This window comes from Scyliorhinus torazame, chromosome 19 (assembly GCF_047496885.1).
Source record: "Scyliorhinus torazame isolate Kashiwa2021f chromosome 19, sScyTor2.1, whole genome shotgun sequence".
NCBI classification, from domain to species: domain Eukaryota; kingdom Metazoa; phylum Chordata; class Chondrichthyes; order Carcharhiniformes; family Scyliorhinidae; genus Scyliorhinus; species Scyliorhinus torazame.
Genome location: NC_092725.1, coordinates 124,095,280 through 124,118,198, shown reverse-complemented (window position 1 = coordinate 124,118,198; position 22,919 = coordinate 124,095,280). Strand labels below are relative to the sequence as shown.

Here is a 22,919-nt window from a genome sequence, read left to right as displayed (position 1 = left end):
GTAGATTAAAATCCCCCATGATAACTGCTGTACCATTTCTACATGCATCAGTTATAATTATGTCATGATCATTACACTTTTGGAAATAAGCTAAATTGCTCTGGGATGCATATCGTGCCCATTGTACTTGTCTGAACTAAATGCTAATGGCAGTGCATCACTCATTCATAGGTTTCCTCATCTTCTCTGAATCCAAAATATTGGGCTTGGAGAAAAGCACTAAGAGTCATCCGAATTTTAATGCAACATTCAATGAAAAGAATAATCAAAGTCAATTGTATGATTCGAGCACCAATTTTTAATACCATCAGTTCATCACAGTAAAGGATAATAGAATTGTACAGCTCTGAAGGAGATCATTCAGTCCAACAAGTCTATGCCGACACTTTTACTCCCTGGCTCTTATGCCACATCCCTGCCTGAATTTTTATACAATTTCCCTTTGAAAGATACCAATGTTTCCAACACCCTTTCAGAAATTGCATTTCAAATCCTAACCACGCGTTGTATAAAGAGAGTTTTCTTGGGCAGTATTCTCCAACCCCCGCGGGGGTGGGAATCGCGTTGCGCCGGTCGGGGACCGTTAGCAGCGCACCCCCCGGCGATTCATCGCCCCGCGATGGGCCGAGTGGCCGCCCGTTTTCGTCTGGTCCCGCCAGCGTAAATTAGACCACGTCCGTACCGGTGTGGGGGTGCGCGGGGGGGATCTGGCTCAAGGGGGGGCCCCCCACGGTGGCCTGGCCCGCGATCGGAGCCCACCGATCCGTACACGGGCCTGTGCCATGGAGGCACTCTTTCCCTCCGCGCCGGTCGGTGTAACTGTCCGCCATGGCCGGCGCAGAGAAGAAACCCACTGCGCATGCTCTGGGATGACGGCAGCACACGCTGGTGCTCCCACGCATGCACCAACTCGCGCCGGCGTGCGGAGGCCCTTCAGCACCGGTTGGCGCGGCGCCAACCCCGCTGCCGCCGGCCTAGCCTCTGAAGGTGCGCAGGATTCCGCACCTTTCGGGCGGCCCGATGCCGGAGTGGTTTACGCCACTCCTTGGCGCCAGTACGGCCTGCCCCGCCGGTCAGGGGAGAATCCCGCCCCTCATGTTTCCCTTGATTCCTTTGCCAATCACCTTAAATTTGTGTCGTTTGGATATCAACTCATCAACCATTGGAAAGGATTTTTCTTTATTTATTCTAGTTAAACCTTCATGATTTTTTTCTGGGCAGGGAAAACTAAAATTGATTTCTAAATACCATATGAGGTACTGTGCTCTTCTGCTATCCACTTGGTAACTCTCGCCCAACTTTAGGCAAACCTGGATTTGGCTCACTCGTGGCAGTCAGTGTCCCAGTTTGGCAGATAGTCTACGAGTGTTCACTGAGTACTGGACAGATCATCAAGTATATTCTAACATTACCTGAGCCTGAAAATAATTCAGACCTCATGCAAAACCTTTCGGGTCTATTTTGGGTGGAATCTAAGAATTACCTTCCCCCTGAAAGACTAAACATCCAGTTTCATAGTACAAGTAGGAGTACCTTCCTACTTAAATACACTGTAGAGATGTATTTATTTACATAGTAGTAGTACAGGTGAACACATTTATTTAATCATCTACCCATGGTGATGCAAAGCAGACTATCTTGGAATTTCTGCAGATTTTTCTGGCAGTAGATCAATGCAGGTGCTTGATAATGGCATCAACATTAAGAATGCTATTTATGATATTTTTCTAGGGTTTGTGCTCATGTTCTACTGACATCATAGTATTGGTAATAGAGCATGTAAATTTATGACCTATTTAATTCATAGGAACCAAGCAACAAGTGCTTGCCTGACTTCGAGCACATCTCTCACAAATTTATTTCCAAATAATTTCATTCACAATCTGCATCTCTCTCCTAATTTACACCCCAGCAACCACCATACAACAGAGTAATCTCCTACCCACCAGCAGCAAAGCCTTGAGAGATCTCATAAAAACCTTGGGCCAAATTTTTTTTGGGGTGATGTGGTGCATTTCAGTATGCAAATGAGGTCCGGTTCCCCATTTTAAATAGGGGATAAAAATCAGATTTCCTCCCACATAACATTTTTGTTCCGTGTTGTGGAGTTTTGGAAGTCCATTAAAAGCATGCCAGGTTTGAGAGTTCATGAAGAAAATGGAAAACCTTCTGAGCAGTCTGGAGCATTTTTAAATGTTACTATTAAGTGCTGTATGCAATGTAGATGTGTTTTTTTCATCATAGTGATTTGTCCGTAAAAGATAAACTGAGTTTCCATTTATTAATCTAATGCATTTGTTCACAGGCATTACAGTGCTTTTCATTGAAGAAAACACAAGAATGTAGTGGAAAATGTGCAAACCTTTCTGTCAGCCTGTGCTGTCATAATTTCTACTGTAATTTAATTGGGTCTGGCTGATAATACAAAAACTGGTTTTGACACTTCAAAAAAACCTAACCACCTGTTCCCTTACATTGTTTGACAGGCACACAGCTTTGAAATTGAAGTGAGCACTTCCTGTTCTTTCCATCTGAGAGAGCTGTCTATTGTTTGGATAGCAGCCATTAAAAATGCTTGGTAAGTGTTGAAGGGTTTCAGCACAGAAGGTATTCCATTCATCTGCGAATGAATGACAGTTTCAATAAGTTTGTTTCTTTTATGTGTTTTCTGGTTGTTGGCACAAGTTAACAATGGTTACAAATATTAGAACGTTTTTTTTGGGGGGTGCCACAATGGCGCAGTGGTTAGCACTGCTGCCTCACATCACCGAGGATTTGGTTTGATCCCGGCCCGGATCACAGTCCGTGTGGAGTTTGCACATTCTTCCCGTGTCTGTGTGGGTCTCAGCCCCACAACCTAAAGATGTGCTGGGTAGGTGGATTGGCCACACTAAATTGCTTAATTAGAAAAAAAAGAATTGGGCACTTTAAATTGAAAAATTTTAAATTTTAAAATTAAATAAAAAAGAAAAGTTTTTTTTCATGGCATAATGTATATATTTTTTAATAATATTGAGCTTTTATTATTTGTTGAGAGGTTTATTTTTTGCCCAAGGAATGTAAAATGTTTTTGATTGATATTACATGGAATCTGAGGGCTGTACATACTGGGTGAATGTTTATGGAGGCTATAAGGGGGACATAGAGCTGAGACTTGCGATCTGATGCAATGGCTGATCTGCAGGCATGTGCTAGCATGGGACTAGGTGGGGGGGGGGGGGGGGGGGGGGTGAGGGAGGGGAGGGGTAGAGTTCAGGGTATCTTTAAAGACTATTAAAAGCTGCAGTACAGCATTGGAGAACTGAAGTGGGTCTTCTAACAAACTCACCTCCTCACCCATACTCCTCACACACTGCAGCATGGCTCGCAAACTGCATTGTGAGCCCAACTCCAGTGTGAAAAGACAAAAATGACATGTGAAGTCACTCATGGGTTGGATGTGAGGTTTGCGAACCGTGAAGATGTGCAGATCGGTTTTCTCAAGCCCAGAGGAAGATATGGCGTCACATATCTGTGATATCGCCTTTGCTTCCAATTAGGCATAAGTATGGGAGTTGTGCTGCCAAAAAAAATCTAAAACTCTAGTGTTACACAATAGCCACAGATTAATTCCAAAATGCAGTATAGTTAGCACGATAGCAAAACTTGGGAGAGCAGATAACCTATTCATCATTTATATAAGTACCCATTTTCGCAAGTAATACAATGAGTAACAGTTGAAATAACTAATACAGGATGATCTAGGATTCTGTGTATCTTATTCTCAATATGACTTACCCTCTGAAGTTCTTGATTCTTTTCTTCTAGCTGAGTCTCTAAGTGCCTCAAACGTTCTTCAATGCTGCCATGTCTCTCTTCAGCCTATAACATAAATAGAAAAAGCTGAATAAATCTCACTTTTATCTTATCAAGTTAATATATCCACATATGGGTTTCATTTAATCAAGAAAAATCAAGCCAAGCTCAAGCCTATGCTGTCTGTGGACTCATGTTCAGAATTAAGCAGGCAGCTAGAGAGCATTGCTTAACATTTGTGGACTGGTCAAGCCTATAACACCTCAGCATCAGCAATACTTTATTATTGATTTCAAAAATATTTTCATGAGTGATGAGTTCAGCCATATGTAACAACATGCTGGATTTTCATGGTTAAACCACAATCCTGCTATTATCAACAAATAAAGCTTGTCAAGCACAGAACTGTACAATGATAAATTGTGGAGAAAAAAAATCTAATTATCAACCAGCAAGACTACCTTCCTAAGCATGGTGATCATTTCTTGCAGTTTTGCTTCCAAAATATAAGGATAATCATCAGATGAGGTAGAAGAGGTTGGGTCAGACTGACAAGTCAAGGAAAAGAAGAGGGACAAATCAAAAAATCAGAACTAAAGACACAAATGCTGAATAAAATACAGCACATAATGTTTGAAGCAAAAAGAATGACTAAAGGCCAAACACTAATTGCACAAATCAATAGCACTTTCAAAAGCGTGACAGATACGTTAAAATAGTTTGGTACAATGACATATATAAATAGTTTACACTCTCTTTAACGGAAAATAATATCAAAATGTTGCTGCAACAGTGCGTTTTGTTTCCGTAATTGATTTTTCTCTTGAAAGTTCAAACGGTAAGCAGGGGTTTCACGGAAGTGTATGGGAAGAAAGCAGTCTGTCCTCCTGAGAAGAACAACTTGTTACATACAACAGATGTAGAATTTTACGATAATAAACTGCAAATTATTTATTATATACAGTTGTTTATACTGTTCAGTTTATGACCAGTTTAGTGAAAGCTATTGACCTGAAACATTGGGCAGAATTTAATGCTCACTCTTGGAGCAGGCTGGGAAGAGGTGGGGGCAGGAAGTGGTGTGAGAAAGTTGTGGTGGTGAGCCCATCAAGATTGGTCTTCCCACCCAATTGAGGTCCTTAAGTGGGCTGGTTTAGCACACTGGGCTAAATCGCTGGTTTTTAAAGCAGACCAAGGCAGGCCAGCAGCACGGTTCGATTCCCGTACCAGCCTCCCCGAACTGGCGCCGGAATGTGGCGACTAGGGGCTTTTCACAGTAACTTCATTGAAGCCTACTCGTGACAATAAGCGATTTTCATTTTCATTTTTCAAGGGTCCAATTTACCCTGCAGAAGCTGGAGACCCCAACAGCAGACAGCAGACTGCATGTCTGGGATTTAGTCCTGACAGGGCTCCTGGAAATGTTTGTCCCTGGTTCTCCAGCTGGTGGTCTGGCCCACCGCCACGACTATTAAATTCCACTCTTAATTCTGTTTCTCTATCCATTGATGCTGCCTGATCTGCTGAGTATCTCCAACATTTTCTGTTTGTATTTCAGATTTCCTGCATTTGCAGTGTTTTGCTTTAGTAAATTATTTAGCGATGGTAATGCTTTCAGAATTGTTCATTTTCTGCAAATATTATCACACATTGAGGTGTGCTTGGATAGTTGGCATCCACACTGACAGCTACTTCAGGGTCAAAAATGGACTAAAATGCTCATGCAAACTTTAAACAATGTACATATTAGAACATTAAAAAATCTACAGTTGACTTTAAGGATAATATACAGGAAATAGGAGACTGTATATAAATTATTCAATGTTTGCTTAGTTGTGTTTCAATTCTTGATTAGATTAATGTTCTGACTATTTCCCTAAAGAAAGAACTTGTACTTATATAGTGACTTGCATAACCTCAGGACTCAATGGGCAGAATAGCCTACTCAAAATTCTATTTTTGATTTTCTATTTTTGATCTTATGATCAATGTCTGTTAATGAGGGATATAGTTGGGAAGGATACTGGTTCACTCTTCCTTAACATGGGATCATTTACACCCACTTGCCAGGGCAGATTGGGTCTTGGTATAATAAATCACCCAAAAGTCAGCACTCCTTCAGTATTGCTTTGAAGTGCCAGACGGAATTATGTGCTCAAAAGTTCTGGAGTAGGAGAAAGGTAGCTCATAGATATATGGCACAGAACAGGCCATTCGACCCAAGCACTCCATGCCAATATTTATGCTCCACTCAAATCTCCCAAATATTTTCTAAATTACCATCATAACCAACTCCCTTGGATATTTGACTAGTTTCTCCTCATATGCATCTATGGCCGGGATTCTCCCCTACCCGGTGGGGCGGGGGTCCCGGCGGGATGGAGTGGCGGGAACCACTCCGGCGTCGGGCTGCCCCAAAGGTGCGGATTTCTCCACACCTTTAGGGGCCAAGCCCTCACCTTGAGGGGCTAGACCTGCGCCGGAGTGGTTGGCGCGCCGCCGACCGGCGGCAAAGGCCTTTGGTGCCACGGCAGCTGGGGCCAACAGGACTTCGCCAGGCGTTGGAAGTCCGTGCATGTGCGGGAGCATCAGCGGCTGCTGACGCCATCCCCGCGCATGCGCAGAGGGGGTGTCTCTGACGCGTCGGCCATGGTGAAGGCTGTGGCCGAGGCGGAGGGAAAAGAGTACCCCCACGGCACAGACCCGCCCGCGGATCGGTGGGCCCTGATTGCGGGCCAGGCCACCATGGGAGCACCCCCCAGGGCCAGATCGCCCCGCGCCCCCCCCAGGACCCCGGAGCCCGCCCGCGCCGCCTAGTTCCGCCGGTAAGAGAGGTGGTTTGATTCTCGCCGGCAGGACAGGCATTCCAGCAGCGGGACTTTGGCCCATCGCGGGCCGGAGAATCGCTGGGGGGGGGGGGTCCCGCCAACCAGCGCGACGCGAATCTCGCCTCCACTGAATATCCGGTGCCGGAGAATTCGGCAACCGGCGGGGACGGGATTCACGCCAGTCCCCAGCGATTCTCCGACCCGGCGGGGGAATCGGAGAATCCCGCCCATGATTACCAGTATTCACTTCAACCACTCCCTGCAGTAGAGAATTTGACTTTATTACCAGAATATTTTAGTAAAAAGAAATTGCATTTATGTAGTATCTTTCACATCTTCATTGCATCAAAAGGATTATGCAGCCAGTGCTTCAAGTTTTCGCATCGAGAAATAAAGCGGCCAATTTTCACATATTAATGTTCCACAAATGCAAATAAACTTACTGACTGGTTAATTTGTCCTACACATAATTATGTAGAATGCAACAGCACAGAAATGATCTATTCATCCCAACGGGTCTTTAAAAAGGAGGCGAGAAGTCCACACTGAGTAAAATAAATAACTTTGATTTTTGATATTTACAATTATGATATATACACTTCCCGGTAGATCCCTACTGGGTCTCTTTCCAGTCGGTGCCTTACTGGCCGATCTTTTATACAATGCTCGATGGAGGGGAGCTCATGAGATCCACGGGGAAGATAATGGGCGGGATTCTGCGAACACCGGCGGGGCGGGCATCTCCGGCGTGAAGGAGTGGCGTGAACCACTCCGGCGTCGGGCCGCCCCGAAGGCGCGTAAACCTCCGCACCTTCAGGGGCAAGACAAGCGCTGGAGTGGTTTGCGCCGCGATGGGCCGGCGTGGAAGGGGCTTGGCGCCATGCCAACCGGCGCCGAAGGGCCTCCGGTGGCCGGCGCGAGTTGGCGGATGCACGGGAGCGCATGCGTGTGTTGGCGTCATCCCAGCGCATGCGAGGGGGCTTCATCTCCGCGTCAGCCATCGCGGACTGTTACAGCGGCCGACGGGGAGGAATAGAGTGCCCCCACGGCACAGGCCCACTCGCGGATCGGTGGGCTCCGATCGCGGGCCAGGCCACCATGGGAGCCCCCCCCCCCCCCCCCCCCCCAACCGGGGCCAGATCCCCCCGCGCCCCCCCCCCCCCCCGAGGACCCCGGAGGCCGCCCGCGGAGCCAGGTCCCGCTGGTAAGTACCTGTCGTAACATACGCCGGCAGGACTGGCCGAAAACGGGCGGCCACCCGGCCCATCGCGGGCCGGAGAATCGCCGGGGGGCCGCTGCCAACGGCCCTCGCCCGGCACGGCGCGATTCCCGACCCCGCGAAATCCCCGCCGCCGGAGAATTCGGCAGCCAGCGGGGGCGGGATTCACGCAGCCACCCCGGCAATTCTCCGACCCGGCGCGGTGTCGGAGAATCCTGCCCAATCAATCGGCTGTCATTGTGACCACAGGTCCTGTAAATGAAAATTCTTCAATAGTACATCTGGTCCATGGTTCAGCCCATCCTCCCTGATTGTTCGGAGAACGAAATCCTGAATGCTAATGTCAATTAAAGAGCCACAGAAAAGCCCACTGGGGACTTCACTGGGTTCCTGACCTGCTAATGGTCCTGCAGGCGAAAAGTTGAGAACATTCTGTCCTCATCGTCTGGAAGAATGCGAAAGGCAGAAACCCTCATCCTAATTTTTGAAAAATGAATATGGACATTGTTACAATCCCAGTTGATGTTTTAACTGGACGGGAAGATCCCAGAATGGAACCCTGGTTCAAAAGACCGTCGTTGGAAATCTCTGTCCCTGAGACTAAGGGCTGGATTCTCTGATTGCCAACGCCGAAATCAAGTTTGGCGAATGGCCGGAAAATACGTTTTTACGCCGAACTCGGGGGCGGCGCTGTTTTTCGGTTGCTCTGCCCCCGCAAAAAACGGCATAATCGCTGAGTACGCCGCATGCCGATGGGACACCCTGGGGACGTCAGCTGAGGCACTCCCCCAATATTCCGCCCCCAATGGGCCGACGTCCCGACGGCGTGGGGCGTGTGTGCTCACAGTATCCTAGACACTGTTGGTATATGCTCTGGCATTGTAATACCTTATACTACTCGGTGTGCTCCTGGCTTGAAATGTGGGAGATTTTGTTCTTTGTGGCAACATTGTCGCTCTGAAGCCTCACTATCTCATCTTTGAATGTCTCTGACTTCCGGGTGCGGCTATGCAGAGCTAGGTCGCATATTTGGCAGCTCCCGCTTGGAACGGACGTTTGGGCTCTTTTACAGGGCCCCCAGGGCATTTGTTCGACATTTCCCAGTGTGGGAAGAAGGCTGCAGCATTCCCCTGACAGTGTCCCCCAGGAGTGTTGTGTCTTTTGGCTACCAGACCCGGCAGAAACAGTGAAAGATTTGGCTTGAGCTGCAGCAGTAGACGAGGGCCTCTTCCAGCATGCAGGCGGGGGAAGGGCAAGCTTAAAGCTGCAATCTGGCTTGACTCTATCAAAGGTGAATTCTAGCAGCAGAGGGAACAGCTGTGAAAAGATCTACCAGGGCCATTGAAGAAGCAGGGACGAGGCTTCTGGTGGCGGCCATGGAGGAGTAGGTCGCGCATTCGGCAACTCCCGTCTGGAGCCCACTCTCAGAACTTTTTCAGGAGTTTCCATAGACTTTTTGGGGCAGACTGGTGAAGCAAACACTGCCAACTTCTATGAAACGGACCAGAAGTGTAACGGCCAAAGGAGCGGCACTGGAGCAATGGGAGAAGCGAGGGAAAGAAAACAAAATGGTGGCGGCCAGGGACAAAGGGGAGCTGCAGGAGTTCATCAAGCGCTGCTTCGAGGAGCAGCGCGAGGAGATGCGCAAAGAGATGTTGGCGCCTATGCTTTCGGCAATTGAAGGACTCGGGAACATGCAGAAGGCCCACAAAGCTAAGATCCAGGAGGTACAGAAAAGAGTCAGTCAGAACGAGAACAGGCTCGTGGGCCTGGCGGTGAGAATGGAGCAGAACGAGGCGCTACACAAGAGGTGGGCGGGAAGACTCGAAGACCTGAAGAACAGGTCGAGGAGAAAGAATCTGCGAATCTGGGTCTCCCTGAGGGAGTGGAGGGGGTTGATGCCGGGGCATACGCGTGCACGATGCTCGAGGCGATGATGGGCACGAAGGCCCCTTCGAGGCCGCTGGAGTTGGACGGGGCACATCGGGTGCTGGCGAAGAAGCCCCAGGCAAATGAGCCGCCAAGGGGTATGGTGGTGAGGTTCCACCGGTTCACGGACAGAGAGTGGGTCCTGAGATGGGCCAAGAAGGAGCGGAGCAGTAAGTGGGACAATGCAGAGATCCGAATATACCCGGACTGGAGCACGGAGGTTGCAAAGCGGAGAGCGAGTTTCAACCGGGCCAAAGCGGCGTTGTACCGGAAATAAGTGAAATTCGGAATGCTGCAGCCAGCGCGACTGTGGGTCACATACAAGGGCCAACACTATTACTTCGAAACGCCTGAAGAGGCGTGGACCTTTGTACATGCCGAAAAGTTGGACTCTAACTGAGGGTTAGTGAGGGTGGGGGGGATGTTTTAGGGTTTGATGTGTGATGGTTGTTGTATATAGGGGGTCAATCACGCGCAGGAAATGTTACATGGGCTGGGGGAGAGAGACAAGGCCGCGACAGGAGTTGCGCCAGAGGGGGTGGAGTGGGCTTTGGAAAGCGCGGGGTTTTTCCCGCGTGCGGGAAGCAAAGGCGGGAAGGGGAACAAAGGAATGCATATGGATTGGGAGACTCCCACGAGGGGAGGTCAATGGGACGGCGGGGGAAGCCGGGGTCAGCAGGCGTCAGCTGACTTACGGGAGTGACATGGGGGGAGCAAAAAAGCTAGACAGGGATCTAGCGGGGGGAGGGGAGGGGAGGAAGGGGGGGGGGAAAGGGTTGCTGCTGCACTGGCCGAAAGGGAATGGGACACAGAAGAGGTGGTCGGGACGGGGGTCCCCCCTCTGGGGGACTGGAGGGTGAGGGAGGCGTGGACACGGGACTGGCCCAGAAAAGGAGATGGCTAGTCGGCGGGGCATGGAGGGGGTGAGAGCCCCTCCAATCCGGCTGATAACGTGGAATGTGAGGGGCCTGAATGGGCCGGTGAAGAGGGCTCGAGTGTTCGCGCACTTAAAGGGACTGAAGGCGGACGTGGCCATGCTCCAAGAGACACATCTGAAGGTGGCGGACCAGGTCAGGTTAAGAAAGGGATGGGTAGGACAGGTATTCCACTCGGGACTGGACGCGAAGAATAGAGGGGTGGCAATATTGGTGGGAAAATGGGTGTCATTTGAGGCCAAGACTATTGTAGCGGACAATGGAGGGCGATATGTAATGGTGAGCGGTAGGCTGCAAGGGACGTGGGTGGTGTTGGTAAACGTATACCCCCCGAACTAGGATGATGCAGGATTCATGAAGCGCATGTTGGGGCGCATTCCGGACCTGGAGATAGGAGGTCTGATAATGGGAGGGGACTTCAATATAGTGTTGGATCCAGCACTGGACCGCTCCAAATCAAGGACTGGAAAGAGGCCGGCGGCGGCCAAGGTATTTAGGGAAAAAAATAAAAAATCTTTGATTGTCTCCCACTACTCGGAAACTGACTTACCTTTGAGTTGCTATTTCCAGTCCACTTACGTAAAATTTATCTTCCATCAATCAAGAGTTTTTACTCCGAGTCTATGTTTGATCTCCATAATTAAGCAAAAAGCTAATTGAATTTGATCTCGATCACTAAAATACTCGCCCTGATAGCCCTTCCACCTGCCCAGATTCATTCCATTATTTGCCTTATTGACTTAGAACCATTGAGTTCTACAATGCAAAAAGGCCCTTTGGCTACATCTAATCTCACACTATCCCTCTTACCAACACGTGCTCTCATATCCTTGAATGTGACGGTGCTTCAAGTGCTTTTTAAAAGTTGTGAGGATTTCAGCCTCCGCTACCTTCCCAGGCACTGCATTCCAGATTCTCACCATCCATTGAGTGAAATTCTTTCCTCTCGGAATCTCCTGCCCTAAAGCTATGCCCCTTCGTGATTGACCCCTCCACCAAGGAGAACAGCTGCTTCATATTTACCCTGTCCAAATTTGACTCCTTACATTGGCAGTGTTTAATGGTTTTTACATCAATCTCCTTTGTTGTCTGTTTTCAGTCTTCAATTTCCAACTTTGCTTTCTCCCTTCTGAATTTACATTCAGGCTTCCATCTCCCTGCAAAGCTTGTTTAAACAACTAGTTTAAACGAGCGAATGTGCCTGCAACAATACTGTCCCAGCCCTGTTGAGATGTAAACTGCCTGGCTTGAAATTCTCCCAGAACAGCTCCCAATGCTATAGGAATCTATAACTCTTCCTCCTGCACCATCTCTAGTTATGCATTAATTTGCACTCTCATCCAATTTCTGAACTCACCAGTGTGTGGCAATGTGCTCTGGCCCTGCTTATTAATTTTCTACTATAAGTTTCTACCTGTAAGTAGTAAAGATATATATGATGGCATCTGGCTATTCATCACCACATGTAAAGCATCCCCCCCCCCCATCAACTCCCCCCATACCTGCCCAGTGAGGGCAAGATCCATATCACAACATCTCACGAGATCTCGTTAGTCTTGTTCCGAGCATTGACTCTTGCGAGATATAACTGCCTCGTTGTGTCACTGAGTCAGATGCGACAAGGCCATTCGATCGTGCCTAGGAACTCATTCTCAAGTAGAATTAATGCGATGTAGCAAGGCCTGGATTTCATGTGATTCCACTCTTATCACTGGAAGATCTCACTGATTATTTCTGCAAACATGACAGGGTGAAGGACATTTAACTATTTTGCGGAGGGAGCCCGCATTTGAGGCATCCACCACAGCTCATCTTTCCAACGTATAAGTGAATTATATGAACAATGTTCAAAAAGTTTCCATTTTTTTGTACAACAGTTAGCCTCAAACAACCAATGTGAAAGTGTGCAAAAGCTTCCTTTAAGCCATTAAAAATAATTTATCGAGCAAGTTATCAATATTTTTTTGGGGTGGGGGGGTGGCAGAAATGACACAGTTCTTAGTAAGATGCACATTATAAGGTCTTGATTAAAATTATCTTCAATTCAATGCATTTACCTTTGTCAGGGCTGCAATACGCTGGGCAAGTTCAGCTTCTACTTCCGGTAATGTTTCTGCTCTCTTCATTGTTTGCTGTAGCCTCTGTTCAGCATGTTCTAGACGTTCCTGCAACTGTCTATTTTTTTCTTCTAGCTAAATTTCCATGTAAAAGAAATGCAAATATTAATTTAAGTGATCCTCTGAATGTGATTATTTTCTACGTCATTTGGAAAGTTTCATATTTGTAAATAATCTATAGTTATCTAACCTGAAACAAATTTATAAATTTGTTCAGCACATTGCAGATATTATTCTGTTTATAACGTTTTTTCCTGTGATTTACTATATATTTTGAGGCAATGTGAGCAACTATAATTATGAAATCTTCTTAAAATTTAGAGTTTCAAATATATTCAAAACATTTTGCAAATCTATGCAAAACATTAACAGATTAATTCTTAATGCATCGAATCGAAGACTTAATAATAAAGTACTTTTAACTTGGTATTTCGACAAAAGTGAATATTAAGAATCTGTTAATTACATTGCATGACAGTGTCGTTTGGATTTAATCTAAATGTACAACACGCTGAGACAAAAATTCCAATCATCTCACTCCATTGGGTGAAAGTGTCTAAAGTCCTATACTCTGACCTAAACTATCTTCACATAAACTTTCAGGATAATCCCGCTGCTGGTGGGGGCCCGCCACACCAGAAAACGGGTGCGGCGGGACGGAGAATCCCACCCCTGTTATTTATACATACTGACGTTTCAGAACAGAGTAAGTTAAAAATAAGAGAAAATTACATATATGTGACAACTTTGAATCCTATCATACTTGGCCCTGTTTGTGCAATACTATCATAAAAATGTGGAAGAATCAAACAATGCTGTGATCTACAAGAGATATGCTTCCCTCAAGAATTTCTCACAATACAATAACAATCTAACCCTACCACTGAGTCCAAAAAAAGATGAACTGCAATAATACAATATAAAATCAAAGAAAACCACTGAGACCAAAACAGAGCTGGTTGATGATGTACAATATTCACTCATCCATATGTGCTCTGCCTGGAGTCATAATGTCTGCTGGTGCTTCAACCTGAGCTACTTTCTTGGCAGTTTTTGTTAGTGGTGGTTTGGCATTGCCTTCTACTCTCAAAGGCAGGCTGAGAAGGCAGGTCCCAAGTCTACTTCAGCTAGAATTAGAATCCAACCTGTGCTATTGGTGCTATTCTGAAACATGCGCAAGCCATCCAGCCAACCGAGCTAATCATCCCCAATATACAAACATTGAAGAGGAAATTACCAGTTTTATTTATTGAAACAAATTGACCTTATTTTTATATATTTAAATATTAACGAGTAATAAAGAACAAGTTTTATGGATAGTGAGGCATTGCTGCATTTGTTTTGTTTGTGTGGTGCTTCTGAAACAAATCTCCTCATGCACCATTGCCACTGCATGCTCATCCAAATGTTTATTTTTTCAATTTATATTGATGGGGTGGAATTCTCCACTGGCGGGATTCTCTGTTGCACCGGCAGCGCACCCAGGCCCGGGGATTTCCCGACGGCCTGGGGGTGCCCAAAATGGGAAATCCCATTGGCTGGGTGGTGGGACGGAGGATACTGCTGCCGGTGTGGGCACGCCCGCACCAGAAAACGGGTAGTAGCATTTGGTAAAGACCTGTAAAATGTTAACTAAGCATGTTGCAAAGAGAATTGCAAAGAGGTAAGCCTGAGGATTGCTTGTGTTCTAGAAGCCAGGATAGGGCAACCATACCGTTGCAGGGGCTGTTTAGCACAGGGCTAAATCGCTGGCTTTGAAAGCAGACCAAGGCAGGCCAGCAGCACGGTTCAATTCCCGTAACAGCCTCCCGGAATGTGGCGACTAGAGGCTTTTCACAGTAACTTCATTTGAAGCCTACTTGTGACAATAAGTGATTTTCATTTCATTTCATTTCATAAAAAGTGAGAAAATAGAATTTTGGAGAAACTTGCCACAGATATAAACACAGATTGTAGAGAGGTTTACTATATAAAAAAGAGAATAGCTAAACTAAATATAGGTCTCTTAGTGGCAGGAACAGGAAAAATTATCATGGGCAATGAGGCAATGTTAGAGACATTCAACAAATATTTTGGGCGCGATCCAACAGCCTCTTGCGAAGAATTTATGGCCATTATTATCAACATGGAACAAGTATTGAAGAAACTTAAGGGGCCAAAAGTCAAGATATCCCTAGGACCCAGATCTAAATCACAGAGTTCCGAAAGAGATAATTATAGAGGAAGGAATTTTTGGCCCCGACATGGCAGAAACGGAGTCGGAAAATGTGGTGAGCTTTTGAAAGGTCTCTTGGCTTTGATAGAACTGGAACATCCTGCCGGTGGGATCCAGAGAAACTGGATGTACTGGTTATGATTTTCCAAAAATTTCCTAGTTTCAAGAATGGAACCAGTGTCATGGAGGTTAGCAAATGTGACATTTGTATTCATGGAGGATGTCAAGAGAAAACAGTGAAGTAAAGGCCAATTAGCTTGACATCAGGGAAAATGCTGGAATTTATTATTAAGGAAGCCTAGCTTAACAATGCACTTTGTAGTAAAAGATAAAGTTAGCATGGTTTTACGAAAATAAATCATGTTTGATAAATTTATTAGAGTTTTTTGAGAATGCACTGAGTAGACAAATGGGAACCAGTGGGTGTCGTACACTAGAACTTCAAAAAGGCATCTGATAAAGTGCCACACAACAAGGTAGTATGCAAGGTATTGGGGTTGGGGATAATACATGGATAGACTATTAGTAAACAAGTGAACCCCTTCTCATTCTCCCAGTGCGTGGGATGCTACCAGTACCTAGCCGAGCATGCACACGCCTCTTGTGGTATAACAATGGAAGGTTTTGGGTCACCAACCAACTTGCTCAGTCATACTTATGATATTTATATAAGGCTGCATTCTCCAGGTTATTATAATGTTGCAAATATAATGGCAGTAATTTGGTTCCCAGGACTTGGTTGATCCTGCAACTGAAGTGAGGTGAACGCTGCCAGATCCAAAAGGTTTCCAGCACTGCTTATGGGCTAGGAGGAGCAAGACTACTTTCCAACAGCCCATCAAGCAAGCATTCTGTAGATGCCTACAAATTTTTGACCAACTGCCCACCCTGTCCTTGCCTCTGCGTTCAGTAAACCCGCAAGTTATCTCTAACTCCTTTGCCCCCAGTGGTTTTCCCCTTCATAATCTCTCCCTCCAGGTGATATGTTCCTACCTTGTGATCTAGCACTGCACTCCTCTTTCCCTCATTCTTTGCTACTGCAGTGTGAGTCCCTGATCTTTTTAACAGCTAGGGGCACAGCAGTCATCAGCTGCTGCCTTGTGTTACAGGTTTTGCTACTCGGCATCTGTAACCGTCTCATTTTGGCCAGCCATTGGGCAGGAAACAAGGTAAAAGGATTCTAATGAGTTCCTGCCATTAAATTAAGCATTTCCACATATCAGAACTAGAATTGTCAGTATTTTGCTCCAATTTATTAAAATATAATGACAACACCCCGCTCACCCCACATCCTGTACTTTCCCTTTACTTCAAATCTGCACCTGCTCTTCTTTTGAAAAGATGCAATGTTCTCTGCCTGAACAAATACCCAGGGCACCACTGTTAGTGGTAGCCATTGCTGAGGCTGCAGCTCCAGGGAGAGGAAGCTTCAATGGCTGGGCACCCACAAAGGGCATTGAAGTAGGTTCAAGAAAGCCAGGGCGAGGGAATCATGCCCCGGCAATTGGAGGAGTGGGTGGTTGATAAGCACCAGCGACACTGTTGCAGAGAAGGTGGCCATTGTACTGGTGGCTATGGATTATCCATGAAGTTGGGTCCCCTTGTCCCTGACCTGCTAGGAGATTGCCATATTTAACTGGATCGTCTCCCAATGCAGCAATGCTAACTCTCGATGAGGCAAAATGTCCACAGAGATGGAAGGTGAGCCTTAGTTGGCCACTTAAAGTGGCTCAATAGGCCTCCCGGTGGGCTTCAGAAATGTGATTATTCATTGGCACTATGGCATAGTGGTGGGAAGCTATCAGGTTCCCCACCTAAAGCTTTCCTCTATCATTTTGTCAGCCCTTCCGCCTCCAAGTCCATCCCAAAGTGCCTAGAAATTTCAATCCACAATTCCTCATTCCTGGTACAATCCTGGTAAATCTATACTATAGGTAATGTATGGTTTTTAATCCCATTTCAATGGTTGATTGCCCAAAATTCTACACAATCAACAAAGCCTAAACAATGCCCTGTGCAACATCGGCCTCATATTTATATCTCGAAACAGTACTTATCTGTTTCAGCTGGCCATGCTGTGCACCCATTTACAGGCATACCTAAAGTATACATCAAGCAAGCCTTGGGCATCCAAAGGAGAATCAAAGTGTTCCCTAGACCCAGTTTTCAACTGCCAGCTATGTGTTTTTCAGATAAGAAATGAGTGATTAAAAATTGTAAATTGTCCTCTATCTCTTCAGCCTCACATTTAACTCCCTTATGTTTATGCTAATCAGCATGTGGTGCTGGAAATGAATAATTCTGAGTTAACTACCTTCGAGGTCCTATCTCCTAATCCTGAAAAACTTTCCAGAGAATTTCAATTCTATTTCTCCGTCTGTCATTTGCATCTAATGAGAACTAGATTTTATATCTGTTTTCCATATCTTTTCAAAATGTTTACATTTACTTCATTAAAGTACCTTAATATACCTATCTTAGACACAGCAGACTGGTTATTTACAGTGAAAAGAATGTGCATTGCTGACAGCTTGTATGATCTACATGCAGATCAATGAGAATAAGGAGTTTGTTACTAATTATTGTTGTGGAATATGGTTGACAATATAAAGATTGAGATCTTTGTTTTAATGAGTTGTTAAAATATACTTTTTAAAATGGCATCTGTGAAAATATATTTCATACAACGTATTAACGATAAAGACATTTCAGCAGTGACAAGGAAATAGATTGATATTTGCTGGTATGTTACTCTTCAATGTTGAACATTTCTTTCAAAAGTTAATGCTTAAAGTGACATCATATTCATAGATAAACATCTCATTGAAAAATGTACTGAACCTGGCGTAAGAATGCATCCTTATTTGCCAATTCATTTTCAAGTTTGTCATTTATGTCTTGTAATGAGGTTGATTCTCTCTGCACGTTAAGGTACCGCTTCTCCAATGTAGTTATCCTTTCTTCCATATCCTCTTTCTGAGCAATTACCTATGGAAAATCAATAAAGCCAATTTTACTTTATTTAAATTTTAGAGATTGTGTTACCCACAAAATGGAATTGTTTTAATATAAACTGTGTACAGGGCAGAGAGAGAGAAACATTTCTTCAGTGCAATCAGCATTTTTTTTCAATTAGTACGTTTCAATCCAACAAGGAAGGGGGCATTGGTCGATCTGGTTCTGGGAAATTAAGTGTATTAAGTGGCGATGATTTAAGGAACACTAATCATAAGTATCATAAAGTTTAGATTAGCTGTGGAAAAGGGCAAGGAGTCACCTGGAGCAAAAAATATTTAATTGTAGGAGGACTAATTTCAGTGTGTCAAGAATATCCTGTCTTGGGTAATTGGAGTGAAAGATTGACAGGTAAAACTACAATGGAACAATCTGCTGCCTTAAAAGAAATAGTTTGGGTATAGTTAAGCTATGTTCGACAGGGAGAAGAATAGGCCAACCAAAGCCTGAGCTCCCTGGATGAAAGTAGGAATTTAATACAGTCTGACGCAGTGGGAACCATGCTGTCTGGGTCCATTAAATCAGGAAGAGGTTCTGCATCAGACTCGCGGTGGGGCCAAAACTTCCCCCAATTAAGTCGGAGGACAGAGGGGTTGATGCTGGATTACTATCCACTGCCAGTGGAATGTTAATTAGGCTTATTAATGAGCCAATCGATACCCATTATCCCTGAGACTATTGCAATTCAGTGGTAGCTCAGGAATTCAATGGAAGTTGCTTTCTCATGCCTCCCAAAGGCTGCCCATCAAACCTTGTTGGGTTTGTCTGTGGCCCCCACAGTGAGATCTCTTGTTATCAGGCACTCTGTGCCTTAATGAGGGACCTGGCATCAGGAAGTGGGGCAGCTGCAAGCCAACCCATGCTCTTGCCTGCAAACGCTCCCTGAATTACAGGTTTAAGACCCCCACCCAGCGATCCCTATCCCACCCTCATTCACCGTTGATCTGGAGTCCTTCAATGATCCTGGGCCTCTAGTGGGTGTATTATTGGCAGCTGTCTCACCACTCCCCATGGTGCAAATGAGAAGCTACCAGCCAGCAGCTCACAGTGGGCAGGGCTTCTGGCCCTAAGGATCTTGATCCTAGGAAGGGGCTGACGGCGGTCACTTATGAGCCTGAAGAGCACTTAATCATGCCAGGTCTCCCCCGTGGAACTGAGAGGGGTTCTCCAACCAGTGTGTGAGATCTCTGCTGAACCGATTATTACGTCCAGTCAATTGAAGCAGAAAAAAGGGGCATATGATAGATGGGAATCCAAAAGTCTTCGACAATCACATAAATAGTAAAAGGCACTAAGAGGAGGAGTGGAATAATTAAGGACCAGAAAGGGATTTCTGCATGGCAGCAGAATGTGTGGCTGAGGAACTAAATGAGTATTTTGCATCTGACTTTTCCAAGGAAGACTGTGTTGCCAAAGCCATAGTGAAGTGGAAGGCAATTACAATTTGAAGGGTTAAAAACAGATAAAGTTGAGATAATAGAAAGGTTAGCTGCACTAAAAGTTGATAAGACACTAGGACCAGATGGGATGCACCCGAAGATGCTAAGGGGAGGGTGTAAATTATAAGGATGCAAAGGTACTGGCCTTAATTTTCCAATCCTCCTTTGTTATGTGGGATGGTGTCAAAGAACAGAGAAAAGTACAGCACAGGAACAGGCCCTTTGGCCCTCCAAGCCTGTGCCTACCATGCTGCCCGTCTAAACTAAAATCTTCTGTACTTCCGGGGTCTGTATTTTTCATGTATTTGTCAAGGTGCCCCTTAAACGTCACTATCATCCCTGCTTCCACCACCTCCTCCGGCAGTGAGTTCCAGGCACCCACTACCCTCTGTGTAAAATAATTGCCTCGTACATCTCCTCTAAACCTTGCCCCTCGCACCTTAAACCTATGCCTCCTAGTAATTGACCCCTCTACCCTGGGAAAAAGCCTCTGACTATCCACTCTGCCTATGCCCCTCATAATTTTGTAGACCTTTATCAGGTCGCCCCTCAACCTCCGTCGTTCCAGTGAGAACAAACCGAGTTTATTCAACCGCTCCTCATAGCTAATGCCCTCCATACCAGCCAATATCCTGGTAAATCGCTTCTGCACCCTCTCTAAAGCCTCCACATCCTTCTGTTGTGTGGTGACCAGAATTGAAACTATACTTCAAGTGTGGCCTAACTAAGGTTCTATACAGCTGCAATATGACTTGCCAATTTTTATACTCTATGCACAGGCCAATGAAGTCAAGCATGCCGTATGCCTTCTTGACTACCTTCTCCACCTGTGTTGCTCCTTTCAGTGACCTGTGGACCTGTACACCTAGATCTCTCTGACTGTCAATACTCTTGAGGGTTCTACCATTCACTGTATATCCCCTACTTGCATTAGACCTTCCAAAATGCATTACCTCACATTTGTCCGGATTAAACTCCATCTGCCATCTCTCCGCCCAAGTCTCCAAACAATCTAAATCCTGCTGTACCCTCTGACAGTCCTCATCGCTATCTGCAATTCCACCAACCTTTGTGTTGTCTGCAAACGTACTAATCAGACCAGTTACGTTTTCCTCCAAATCATTGATACATACTACGAACAGCAAAGGTCCCAGCACTAATCCCTGCGAAACGCCACTAGTCACAGCCCTCCGATCAGAAAAGCACCCTTCCATTGCTACTCTCTGCCTTCTATGACCTAGCCAGTTCTGTATCCACCTTGCCAGCTCACCCCTGATCCCGTGTGACGTCACCTTTTTTACCAGGCTGCCATGAGGGACCTTGTCAAAGGCTTTCCTGAAGTCCATATAGACAACATCCACTGCCCTACCTGCATCAATCATCTTTGTGACCTCCTCGAAAAACTCTATCAAGTTAGTGAGACATGTCCTCCCCTTCACAAAACCGTGCTGCCTCTCGCTAATACGTCCATTTGCTTCCAAATGGGAGTAGATCCTGTCTCGAAGAATTCTCTCCAGTAATTTCCCGACCACCGACGTAAGGCTCACCGGCCTGTAGTTCCCTGAATTATCCTTGCTACCCTTCTTAAACAAAGGAACAACATTGGCTATTCTCCAGTCCTCCGGGACATCACCTGAAGACAGTGAGGATCCAAAGATTTCTGTCAAGGCCTCAGCAATTTCCTCTCTAGCCTCCTTCAGTATTCTGGGGTAGATCCCATCAGGCCCTGGGGACTTATCTGCCTTAATATTTTTCAAGACGCCCAACACCTCATCTTTTTGGATCTCAATGTGACCCAGGCTATCTGCCGACCCTTCTCCAGACTCAACATCCACCAATTCCTTCCCTTTGGTGAATACTGATGCCAAGTATTCATTTAGTACCTCGCCCATTTCCTCCGGCTCCGCACACAGATTCCCTCACCTGTCCTTCAGTGGGCCAACCCTTTCCCTAGCTACCCTCTTGCTTTCAATGTACGTGTAAAAAGACTGGCGATTTTCCTTAACCCTATTTGCCAATGACTTTTCGTGACCCCTTTTAGCCCTCCTGACTCCTTGCTTAAGTTCCTTCCTACTTTCCTTATATTCCACACAGGCTTCGTCTGTTCCCAGCCTTCTAGCCCTGACAAATGCCTCCTTTTTCTTTTTGACGAGGCCTACAATATCTCTCGTTATCCAAGGTTCCCGAAATTTGCCGTATTTATCCTTCTTCCGCACAAGAACATGCCGGTCCTGAATTCCTTTCAATTGACATTTGAAAGCCTCCCACATGTCAGATGTTGATTTACCCTCAAACATCCGCCCCCAATCTAGGTTTTTCATTTGCTTCCCATATAGCCTCGCTGCCCTCTGAGGTGTCCTCCCGCAGTACAGCTGTGACAGTAGTACAGCAGTACAGTCCAAAGATGTGCAGGTTAGGTGGATTGGCCATTGTAAATTGCCCTTAGTGTCCAAAATTGCCCTTAGTGTTGGGTGGGGTTACTGGGTTATGGGGATAGGGTGGAGGTGTTGACCTTGGGTAGGGTGCTCTTTCCAAGAGCCGGTGCAGACTCGATGGGCCGGGTGGCCTCCTTCTGCACTGTTAATTCTATATGATAATCTATGATATTCTCCTTAACCAGTAGCTCAATTCCTCCACTCCTTTTACATCTCCCTCTATCCCGCCTGAAACATCTAAATCTTGGAACGTATAGTTGCCAATCCTGACTTTCCCTCAACGAGGTCTCTGTAATGGCAACAACATCATAGTTCCAAGTACTAATCCAAGCTCTAAGTTCATCTGCCTTACCTGTTATACTTCTTGCATTAAAACATATGCACTTCAGGCCACCAGTCTCGCTCTTTTCAGCAACATCTCCTTGTCTGCTCTTCCTCAGATCCATACTGTCCCTATTCCCTAGTTCTCCCTCAATGCTCTCACCTTCTGACCTATTGCTCCGGTACCTAACCCCTGCCATACTAGTTTAAACCCTCCCGTGTGAGACGAGCAAACCTCGTGGCCAGGATATTTATGCCTCTCCAGTTTAGATGCAACCCGTCCTTGGTATACAGGTCACACCTGCCCCGGAATAGCTCCCTGTGGTCCAGATAACGGAAACCCTCCCTCCTACACCAGCTGTTTAGCCACTCTATTGTTATCCAAGGTTCCCGAAATTTAGCTGCTCTATCTTCCTATTTCTAGCCTCATTGGCACAGGGAGTAATCCTGAGATTACAACCCTGGAGTTCCTGTCTTTTAACTTTCTGCCTAGCTCCCTGAACTCTTGGAGAGGACTGGAGAATTACAAATTTTGCACTCTTACTTAAAAAGGGTGTGAGGAGAAATCCAACAGCTACAGCCCAGTTACATCAGAAGTTGAGAAACTTGATGTTGAAGTGATAATCCAGGACAAATTTAAGTAACTTCATCGAGCATTGATTAAGTAAGGA

At 45.8% G+C, this 22,919-nt stretch overlaps 1 protein-coding gene across 6 annotated transcripts in view; it reads right to left on the bottom strand.

Annotated features, from left to right (window-relative positions):
• Positions 1-22,919, bottom strand: part of ppfia2 (PTPRF interacting protein alpha 2) — a 645,248-nt gene that overhangs the window by 196,666 nt on the left and 425,663 nt on the right. For all 6 annotated transcript variants that reach the window (XM_072485153.1, XM_072485152.1, XM_072485156.1 and 3 more), the window contains 3 exons: positions 17,880-18,026; positions 12,764-12,898; positions 3,778-3,861 (listed from right to left, as the gene is read on the bottom strand). In XM_072485153.1, the coding sequence (XP_072341254.1) occupies positions 3,778-3,861; positions 12,764-12,898; positions 17,880-18,026 (366 nt within the window). The remainder of the gene's footprint in view (positions 1-3,777; positions 3,862-12,763; positions 12,899-17,879; positions 18,027-22,919) is intronic.